At 51.4% G+C, this 11144-nt stretch overlaps 1 protein-coding gene across 2 annotated transcripts in view; it reads left to right on the forward strand.

Annotated features, from left to right (window-relative positions):
* Nucleotides 1-1643: 1643 nt before the first annotated feature.
* The window catches only part of UBALD2 (UBA like domain containing 2), a 13049-nt gene continuing 3548 nt past the window's right edge, over nt 1644-11144 (forward strand). The window contains exons 1-2 of one of the 2 annotated variants that reach the window (XM_006018302.3): nt 1649-2172; nt 3557-3619. In XM_006018302.3, the coding sequence (XP_006018364.1) occupies nt 2053-2172; nt 3557-3619 (183 nt within the window). In that variant the 5' untranslated portion in view covers nt 1649-2052. Of the gene's footprint in view, nt 2173-3556; nt 3620-11144 lie in introns of both variants that reach the window. The other variant, XM_006018303.3, reaches the window with a different exon arrangement.

Raw genomic sequence — 11144 nt, forward strand, 5'->3', positions numbered from 1 at the left:
AACATGATCAGCTCCTGCAGGCAAAACAGAGCCCTCAGCTTAGGACTTGGCAGCTGGAAAGTCTCTGCAGGTCACCTTCTCTTGTGGAGGTGGGACAGGGGAATGAACCAGACCTTGGGGGCTCGGACAGTAAAGAAATTCTTCCTTATGTCCAGGCCAAAACAGTCTTGATTTGTTGCATCTCAGACCCATTCAGCACTGTAAATGGGGGGAGGGGGTGCGCGCGCGCACACACACACACACACACACACACTCTTCAAATGAAAGCTGGAGAGAAACCAGGTTTAGAGCTGTTACACATTTTCAAGCGCTAACTTTATAGCTGGTTGGCTCTTTTATAGCTGTGATAATTACTCTGTATGTTTGACTGGTCTACCTTTATTGCATGACTGACCCGTGAATTGCATAATAAATGTAATGTGTAGCAGGGGCCTATCTTAAGAGGTCCAACCGGCTATAAAGTTATTGCTGGAAAGTGTGTAATAACTTTATAGCTGGTTTCTATCCTGCTTTAATTTGCACTGTGCCCCCAGTTCAGTGCTGTAAATGGGAAGGAGGGGGGGGGATCAGACAAAGGTTCAAACTACAGCTGGTTAGAAACCAGCTCTTGAGCTGTTACACATTTCCAAGCCCTAACTTAACAGCTGGTTGGCTCTTGTTATAGCTGGAGAGACATTTCTATCCAGTCATGATTACTTCACACTTATGGCTGGTCTAAATATATTGCACAATTAACCCATTAATTGTGCGATAATTACTTTGCATGTGGCCGGTCTAAATTTACTGCGTGATTCACTGGTGAATTGCGTAGTAATAAATCTAACGCTAGCAGGGGCCTATTACAGCACCTGAAAAAGGCCCAGCCAGTTCTAAAGTTATTGCTGGAAAACGTGTAATAACTCGATAGCTGATTTGCATCCTGCTTTCATTTGCACAATCAGCCCTGCCATGCAGGGAGGGGGGGAAATCACACGCTAACTGGATCCGAGCCATGCCCATGCCACCAAACATGGCAAGAGCTGCTGCAGAAGCGCCCGCACCCTCCCAGGCCAGCCCAGCTGTTTACACTGTACTTTTCCAGGGAGGAAGCTGTCAGCGGTGCCCCCCCTCCCAGGCCAACATAAAAGAGGCTTTGTGAAGTCGCACCAGAAGAAACAACAAAGCCCTTTCCCAAGCCAGCCAGAGCCTGCGAGAGTCGGAAGCTTCAACAGCGGCTCTGAGCTGCCTTCTATTGTGATCCTCTCGCTTCTCAGGATGACCGAGGCCTGGGAGAGGAAATGAGTCAGAGCCGCTGCTGGGCCCTGCTTTTCCAGCTGAGCACGTTGGTTTCAATGAAGTTCCTGAATGAACTTGGCTTTACAACACCCCCCGTGCGTGTGTGTGTATGCGTGTGTGTGTGTCTGCGTGCGTGTGTTTTTTTTTTATAACCAGAGAAACAGAAGGGGGGCAGCAGCCAATCAACACGCCGCGCTGCCAGCCCAGCTCCGCTCGAACCAGCACACAGCCTCCCCCCGCCCCTGCAGGCGCAGAAGCCAATGGGCAGCCTCCCCCCATCCAAAACACAGCAGCCGTCCAATGGGAGAGCGGTCCGAGGGCTCCAATCAGGCGCGGCGGAGGGGGAAGGGCGCTGGGGACTCAGCCACAGCTCGGGACGCTGGAAGATTCGAATCGAACGTTCGGACAAGTGGAGAAGCCGCGGCGGCCAATCAGCGGGCTCGGAACGCGGGGAATGGAACGTTGAGACACCTCCAGCCTTCCCCCCTGCTTCTCCTGCATGCTCCTCCCCTAGCTGCTGTTGTTTGTGGTGCTCGAGGAGCCGGAGGGGCTGGGGAACAACAACATCCGCTCCCTCGGTGCCGATCCAAGCCGGGGGAAGGCTAAGAGGCGGCTCGATCCAGCGCAGGGCAGCGGGGGAGCCTCGGGGAAGGAGAAGCAAGGATTCTTTGTGGATCTCGCCCCCGCTCCTTTACACACACGCACCATCGCTGCCGCCGTGTGTGCCCCCCCCTCCCTCCCTCCCACCATCCTTGTTGTGGTTCCGTGTCTCTCGCCATGTCCGTGAATATGGAGGAGCTGAGGCACCAGGTCATGATCAACCAGTTCGTGGTGGCCGCGGGCTGCGCGGCGGATCAGGCGAAGCAGCTGCTGCAAGCGGCACATTGGCAGTTCGAGGTGCGTGTGGCTGGGGCGGGGAGGGGGTGTCTGATTTTGGCCCGTCTAATCGCTTATGATTCCCCACCCCTTGCTCAAGTCCTTTCTGTGTCGCCGCTGTTGGATCCAACCCCCCCAAAAGCTCCTGTTGGCGCTGGCAGCGGTGGTGGGGGTGGAGCGGGCGGGCGGGCGTGCGTGCGTGTGTGTGTGGATGGCCTCCCACAACAACAACAAGCCGGATCGGCGCCGGGCCACGCAGCACGGGGCCGCCGGCGGTGAATGGGAAGCCCCGGAGCTGCACATAAACAATCGTTACTCGGCTTTGAGCCTCGTCGCCTATTGCAGCAAGCAGCGGGGAGGGCGCAGGGCCTGGCACGTCATGTCTGTTGTAGGGAAGGGGGGTGGGAATAAATGATATTTCTGTCGGATCCAAGAGGGGGAAGGAGCCATGGGATTGCAGATCTCCAGGGTCTATTTATACCTTGCACTGTAACCAGAGCTGTAGGCCAGCCTGGGCCGTGCAGTGCTGGGAGAGAAGCAGACATGGTCTGTTTCCTTAGAGCCCACCACACACTTTGCTGGGGGGGGGAAGAGAGATATGAGGGGTGCAACGTTTTTGCAGAAGCGAGAGAAATTACAGCGTGGAAGGGAGGAGGTTTTGCAGCTGCCACCCACGCAGCGTGGAAGGGAGAGGGGAGTGTGGGGGAGCCCTTTTAAAAGGTGGGGGGGGAGTGAGGATGAGACGCCAAGTCCACTTCCAGCCCTTTGCTTGCCCTGGTTCTTTCACGTGGGTAAAGACACTGGTGAGGAAAGGGATTGGGGGGCAAGTTGAAACTAGTCGGAGCAAGAGGGAAGGTTGGCCATGGGGCTTGGTCTTGCTGATCTCTTGGTGGAAAGCTTCATTTCAGCCCCCCCACTCTCTTTTGTATGTTCCTTGGGAAAACCTTTCCCACAGTGCCCCCTTTTCCTAACCTGACTGTTGTCACACCAGCCTTAAAGCCAGCCTGGGCTCTAGGCTGCTCAAGTGCTGCTCTCTCTCCAGGATTGTGCCTGGCTTTCAGCTTAGGCAGGAGTGGGAGAGAGTTGAGCCCAACCCCAGCTGCCTTCTTGTTTTGGATTCCTTTGGAGCCCTCCTTTAGGAGGGGAGAGAATTAGCATTTCAAAGGCAGGCCAGGCCTGGGGCTGAGAAATGCAAACAGGCAGATCAATCCTGTTTGTTGGTCCCGCATTGTTTGCTAAGAGTGGAAATGCAGTTAAGGGGAGTTAAAAGAAATACAATCACTTTTTTTTTTCTTTGAAATGACACATCTTGACACTCAGTCCCTGGCACCTTTCTGCTATCTGCATCTTTGGATCTCCCCCCCTTTTCAGGGCTAGACATTAACTCCACCGTTGTTTTTTGCAGACTGCTTTGAGCGCATTTTTTCAAGAAACTAACATTCCCAACAGCCATCACCACCATCAGATGGTAAGTGACTCCAGCTCCAGGCATGCTGCATTTCCCCCCCCCCCCCATCCCTCTTAGTTGCTTCACTTTATGGGAGCTAGAATTAAATTGACATCTGAGTCCTGGGTGCCAATCAACCCCCAAAAGCGTGTTTCTTAAGCTTGGAGAACCTCTTAAATAGCTGCACCTATCCAAAAGCCACTTAAGTTTGCAAGCCCCAAACCTATAGAAAAATGTGTAAGGGAGGGAAGGGTTTTTCCTCTGTGCGGCCTGCATCTGAGACCCCACCTTTGATTCCGGGAAGGGGAGGGGGGGAAGAGAGCTGCAAGCAGAAGTGGCTGTGCATTCCAAACTGTCAGCTCTTGTGACAGCCATATTGCACTGCAACAAGAGAAACACACGGGCTGCAAATGTAAACAAGAGGCAAAATGTCTGCCAGGAAATAGTTTGTCTTCATGGAGATCTAGAGTGGATTATTTGAGTCGCTGCAACCCAGTGTGATTTGGGGAGGAACGAGTGGAACAAGTCCCTTCCTTTGCAAGTTTCCCCTACAAAACTTCAGCAAAAGGAAAACCAAAAACAAGCTTGGCTTGACCTTGGCTGAGGGCAAGTCTCTTTGGCAAAGCAGGGGAAGTTTTTCTTTTCTTTTTTTTAAAAAAGGGAAACTGAACTGTGCTGTGTTGAGGGGTGGGGGAGAACAGCAGATTAAAGCTAAGATGTAGTGTTTGTTGCTCCACCTCCTCCCTCCTCCTCCTTTGCTTGCTGTAGGGTGGTTAGGACTGGATGCTGGTGTTCACAGGAGCGATCTAAAAAAGGGGGTCAGGGGTTGACTTTGTTTTGATGCTCTTCTGTGCAGGACCCTTTTCTTCTTCCCAGGACTGTCTCTGCTCTTTGACTAAGGCAGATGCTTGTGTGGGTATTACGTCAACCCACCAAAGCCCTGACACACATCAGTTTCCCTATGCGCCAGGTGCAGTGAAGTCATAGAAAGAAGTCCCTGCCCTGGAGAACTGGCAGTCTGAAACCGGCAAGGTGAAATGTGGGAGGGAAGATTGTGGCACGTGTTTAAAAGTAGTAGCCCAAGGTCATACAGCAGGACAGTGGCAGAACTGGAAGCTCCCAGCCTGGTACCTTCCCCCAAGAACATGATGCCTCTGTAGAAAGGGCCTTGCACCTTCTTCGATCCATCTAGGATAAGATCTGTTGGATGGGTAAATTAGCTGAACAATTCATATGTGCTGGGTGCCCGAAGGGCAGGTTCCCACTGATAGTTGGAGCTCAAAGCCTGGTCGCATTGAGACTTGAGAGGGGAAACAGTTCAGCAACCATCCATCTTGCGAGGCTTCCTCCAGATCTGGCTGAGGCAGGCAAGATTCAAGGTGTTTGAAATGCTTCACGCACAGCAGAGGCGATTCCCTACCAACACGAATCCTATGGTGCCGACAGGAAGCTTAAGGTCTTTAATCTCAGGCTGGTTTACATCCAGTTCTCCATGTGCTGCACCCTGGTGCACCGAAGTGAAATCTGCCTCTGACTGTTTCCTTCCTGTATTTTAAAGGGGGAGGCTGGAGCTTTTTGCCGTTCATCCTGAATCACTTAAAGCTCTGTGCAAACACTCCTGAGGTCCTGATTCCCAGTAATCAAACATCAGAGGAACATCGGGGTTGTGCTGGCCCCATTACTCATGGAATCATTTCTGACTCAGGCCTGAGCAGAAACTTCAGTGAGTTGGTTGCCTCCTTGAATGCAAGGGCATGGGGGGGTAGGGGTGGAAATTGCTTTGCAGTCTCTTCCCACTGCCAAGCCCTTACCCTCCTCTTAACAAGCCTCTAAAACCTGAAGTCTCTTGGAGCAGTTTTAATATAGTTTCCAACACAAAAGGAAGTTCTGGCTTGCTTGGTAAGCAAGCTACATCCCTTCCCCACCTCACCCCCTTCATTTTTATGACTAGTTATATATTAATCAGGAAGCCAGTGTACAAGTCATGATCTGCACTGAACCCCATCCTCTCGTCCTCGTTCCCAGCTCCTCAGCCTGGGTTGCATTTTTGACATTTTTGTTGGTGTTTCTTTTCTCCCCGCCCCAGCGCCTTTAGAAGATCTCTGGCCCAGAACTTGAATGCCATGAGCCATTGTGGTCGTTGAGAGAGCTGAGACAGAGGGGTTTTACAGTTGGTGCGCGCGCGGCATGGTCTAATCCAAGAGTAAGAAAAAGTATAGAAGGAACCTGGGGTTACTCATCATTAAACGGCTGCATATCACCTCGCCCCCACACTATGCCAGAGACCTCCCTCTATTTCTTGTTGGAAAAAAATAGTGATATTCCCCAAAGCACATGAACTTCTTTAACTATAAGAATCTTACAAGTTGCTCTTTGTCGCGTCAGTCTTAAGAGACACATGCCTTTTTGGGGGAGGGAGGGGGACACGGGGAACAGGAGAGAGAGAGAGATTACTTGGGGAAACCAAGCAACTCCATTTAAAAAATGCTATTTTTAGTCCCATGCATTACAGAAGAATCTCCTAGCAAACCAGGTGTTTTAGTTACCAGTCTTATAAACTCCTGTGTAGACAAAGCCCCAGTGACTTTGAGATACACAAAGGGATCTTATCTCCTGCTGCTCATTCCACAATGAAGTGCTTTTTTTTTTCCTTCACTTGGTAGGATCCTTAAGTTACCATTTCCAGAAGAGACGTTTCTATTTAGGCCTTGCCAAAGAATGTCAGGTATTTTTGTTTTTAAACAGCTTGTTGAAACTTAGAAAGCTTCAGCCGGTGAGGAGGCTTACTCCAGAATTTAAAAAGTTGATGTGCAAAGCGGCAGTTAAAATCTACCTTCGTTCCTCCCCGGATTGGATTCACTGCAGTGAGACGTCCACTGTTGATATCCACGCAAGTAGGGCTGGATGGCAGTCGGGCCCTGATAAGGCTGCAGGCCCGTTGCTGGCAATAATGGTGCCTGTGTGCAGGGTGGAGACTTGTGATCAAACTGCTTCTGCCTTCCGCGGCATCGTGGTTGTTCCTTTCCTCTCCACCCTGATGTGCCGGGGGTGCGGGGGGATGGAAAAAAAAAGAAAAAGAATAGGAGATGGCAGAAAGAGGCAATAGTCCCCTTTTATGCCTGTAGGCAGCTATGTGCCAGGTTAGCTTTTTAAGAGTGCTCTGGTTTGTGTGTGGCTTTTTGAAAAGCATGGCCTGACCCATTGAGGGGAAGATCTGAGACCCCTTTTCTAGAAGGGGGGTCAGCCCTGTAAGGCACTGAATAGCTGGCATCTTGATATGGCTAAGCAAGATGATCCAGAAAACCCCAAGCTCCCCCAGAGAAGTGGCTGATGATCTTTGCTGCTTTTTTGTTGGTTCAGTCATTTGAATCTCTGCTTCTGCCCCTGGGTGAGAGGTCAGCTGCAGCCGCCGAACACTTGCAAACCCTTCTGGGTTGCAGGCCAAAGCAGAGCGTGCTTTGCTGGCCAACGGTGGTGTTTTGACGTGAATTCCAGCCAATGCACAAAAATCCAGCAGCTCGGCTGCTCTCTCTCTCCCTTTGTCATGTTGTTACATGGGGCTCTGTCTTCCAAACACAAGATTAAGTTATTATTAACTATTTATTTGACGTATTGAGGATAGTAGGCTCCAGACAGCCTGTATCAGGAGGGAGGCAGGTTCTTGGCAGTGTCCTAATGAAATTTGGGGTTCGAGCCCATCCCTGCCCATCTGTGGCATCTCCACTAGAGGCAGCTGGGCCTGATGCACTTTCCTATAGGCCTCAGGCACGTTGCTCTGGATTTAGATGAGTAGGTGGAGCGATATTTGGCACAGGAACCGGCATCTCCTTCCTGCACCCCAAACTCAGGCTCTGCTGGTCAGCAAGACTGAGAGAAGTGAGTGGCTCCATGTTGATGGCACAGCCAGCAAGGTGCGAGTCTTTGGTGATTGCTGGTAGACATTCCCATTTGTTCCTGGCACGTGGCTATGTATTGCACTGCTTTCTGCACCCTCGTGCTCTCGTGGGGCATGGGATCAGCTCTCTTGCTTTGCCCATTGCTGGAAGATGTGGTGTTCTGTTCCCTTTGCCCACGATCTGTTGCGTAACAAATCATTTGTACCTCCCTGTCTGTCACCCTTGCATGGAGTTGGGCCTTATCCACAGATTGCCCCTATTCATCTCATCAGGACAACTGCCCTATAGCTCCCATGACAGAGCCAGGCCCAGCTTTCTTGAATTAAGAGGACAACAACCCACCTCCTTTCCTTTTGCTACAGTCTTAGGAATGCTTGATTGTAAGTGGTGTGGTCAGAGCAGGTGCAACTCTGATATTTATCAAAGGGGCTAAAGGTGAATCTTCACTCCAGATAAGCAGACCCACTGCTCGGGAACATGGGCACTGCCAGGCTGCATCAGAGCTGGGGCTTTTCTAGCCATGCTTCGTGTTCATAAGCCCAGGAGCTGCTGAGGCAGGTGGGAGAATCCTCCAGTAGGTAGATTCAGGGTGATCAAAAGTTTCTTCCTGACCTCCCAAGAGTGGCTTAAATCCTGCAGCAAGGGCTTTAACTGCGAACAACATGGCGAGCTCTGGCAGGTAGTGGCGGCGGCGGTAAGTGTAGAGCCTCCACGGGCAGCCACGGCGCTGTCTGGGGGGCGCAGCTGGCAAGCGCTGACCGGTGGGTGGGGAGCACCCGCAGATACCGCTGGCGGTGTCACGGGGGGGTGGTTAGACCAGGGCTTGTCAGTATATGGCCCCATGGACCAGATCAGGACCGTGGAGCCATTGGATCCTGCCCACAAAGTGGGGGCAGCAGAGAAGTGGCAACTGGGTCCTAGCACCAACCTTCCTTCCATCCACGTTGGGTCATGCTGGCCCACTTCCCAATAAATCTTGCCAGCCCCTGTCTTAGTAGTCTTGAGTATCAGAACATGTTCATGTTCCTTCTTTCTCCATGCACAGCTTTAGAAGCCTCCTTAAAATCTCAGCACAGTACTTATCAGGTGGGTGTGAGGATAGTTGAGCACAGAGCTGTTCGCCGCCTCCTTTTCCCATGTCCAACCTGGAGGAGGAGGAATCTGGCAATACCAGCCCTCCAGTGGTGTCACACGTGGAAATGAAATGCAAGTCTTTTATGCAGAAAATATGGGCCCGGTCTGTGCACAGACTTGCGTCGGTTTATCTAAAGGTATATTGAAACCAGTTTTAATTAACCCTTGTGTGGTCATGCTTATTTCAGTTTAAACCTGGTTTACTAGTTTAGCTTGCAGTAATGCAGGTGTGGATTAAGGTGGTTTCCGCACTAGGGTTCGTTGTGGGATAAGTGTGTGCGTGTCTACAATGCTTCTACCCAAGATAGACTTGTCCCCTTAAAGACAACTCGGATCACCCAGTCCACTCTGTCAAGATGATGTTGAGATCATGCCCGTTACATGGAGCCCAGAGGAGCAGATCTTCTGCTCAGCCAGTGGCAAACTAATTTAGCAACTTCTGTCTGTTGTTGCTGAACGGGGTGGGTAGGAAGAGGCGAGTCCTGCATGGTGTGATGTAGTCCTTTCCCTGTGCCTTGCCCGGTCATTGTTCAGCCTGCCTGTTCTGTAAGTTCTCTGCCCTTCTTTCTGATAACAAAGACCTGAGCTGGAGGCAACATGTGGGGCTGATTTCTCCCTCTGGGCATGGAGGAGGTACACACTTCCTGCCTCTTCTGAGAGTGGTGAAGGGGCGGGTTTTCTGGGTTGACTTCAGTCTTTGCTATATTATTCCCACCTCTTCAGTCCATCAGGAGTCAGCTGTTCCACACATACAACCGGGCCATCTCGTGGCCTTTTTGGAAGTTCACAGTTAACACGTGCTGGCCTAAGCCCTGATTCAGCACAGAGCCTGTGCACGTGGGTGACTCCAAGCATCTGAGTAAGTACTTCACTGAATGGGACCTTTGCTGCTTCTCGCACTGGCTCCAGCAAGACTATCTTATCAGCTCCCTCCCAGCTCCCCTCTGAATCAGAGTGGATTGACCCACCTAGACTTTGGCACCTGATAAGGAGATGGGTGGTTGCCTGGCTTCAATATAGCTCAACCCTGTGCTTTTTTGTGGGTGTGTTTTTTGCCTATATTGCTGTTCCCTTGCTGCCCCACTAGCCTGGCTTGTGGACAGGCACATGCTAGTTCAGCTGTGTCTTATGAGCTGTGCTGGGTGGATTTTCTCTTTCCCCAGCATTTGGGGTGTGAGATGAGTTATGAAAGTGTGCAAGCCTATGGTAGGAGTGGGCTGGAACGGTGGGGAGGGAAGGGGATGCTAAAATTAGAGTGAATGCACAGAAGGATTGAGGGCTACCAGGAAACCAAAAGAAACTGATAAGTTGCTTTTAACAGCAGCTGTGGCATTTGGCCCCTAGTGACATCCTGAGTTGTGTATAAATCCACAGCCCTCCTTTGGTAAAAATGGTGCTTTACTGATGGGTGGGATGTGATTAGCTGGCTCAGGATCATCTAAATTAGTGGGGAAGGGGAACCTATCTGGCAGGCGTGTCATAAATTAACCTCACACCGTCCCCGAGTGCCACTCCGATCCCCCTTCCCCCTGCCCAGCCTGCTGCATCACCTCTTACCTCCCCAGTCTGCCACATGCTGCACATCCCGGCTGCCCCTGATCTGAACAGTCCCACACAGTCTTGCACAACTGTCATTAGCCCTTGGGAACCAGCCCCGCTCCTCCACCCTGTACTTTACAGGGAGGGAGCGTGAATTGAAGAACATCGAGTCCCCGGGTGAGCTCTTGCTCCAAAGGAAACAAACGTTGCGTGTTGTAGGCAGGTAGAGCTTTGCAAGGCTGCTGGGGAAGGACTCGGGTGAATTCTAGTCATAGGGGGTCACACAATGCCACATATCCCCACAGCTTGCAAGTCTTGTGCATTTTAACATCTCAGATGCACAAGAGATGGCTTCACTCTTGCCAGTAGTTGCAAAGCCAGCAAGCTTCCCCCTGTCTCTTGGGATGTCTGCTTGGAGCCAGTTCTTGTTGGATCCGAAGGGTGCAGACCAGCTAGCACCAGCACGTGTTTCTGTGGTCTCTGATGCTTTCCTCCCTACTCACGTGGCTACTAGTTGAAGTAACCATCACTTCTTCCCCTCTTCCCTTCCAAACCTATGCCATATCCTGACCTTTTGAACACATTGTTTCTCCCCGTCTATTAATAGTGGGTGGAAATGTCAGGCATATAACCAGCTTGAGAGGCCTGCCTGCTTTGGCCTTTAAAGAGAGAAATCCATGTTCCCTAGTCTTAGATTCAGATTCATTCATGATCTGGATCCTAACAAGACCTCTAGCAGAGATAATCACATTCCACCGGGTGTTCGCTGCCCTAGGGGTTGCAGAGGGCACGAGGAGCAGAGTTGCCGTAACCCAATCGGAGCAAAGTCTTCAGTGAGGTGGAAAGTTGCATTTGTTGTAGTAACTTGCTCCTAGATGTCCGTTGCTACCCATGGTCACTGGGCTAGTGCTAATGCTGGGCCGTGCTGAGTTGGGAGAGGGCAGCAGTTGGATCAGGGCTCCCCAGGCTGGTTCAGC

This window comes from Alligator sinensis, unplaced genomic scaffold (assembly GCF_000455745.1).
Source record: "Alligator sinensis unplaced genomic scaffold, ASM45574v1 scaffold400_1, whole genome shotgun sequence".
In the NCBI taxonomy this organism is placed as follows: domain Eukaryota; kingdom Metazoa; phylum Chordata; order Crocodylia; family Alligatoridae; genus Alligator; species Alligator sinensis.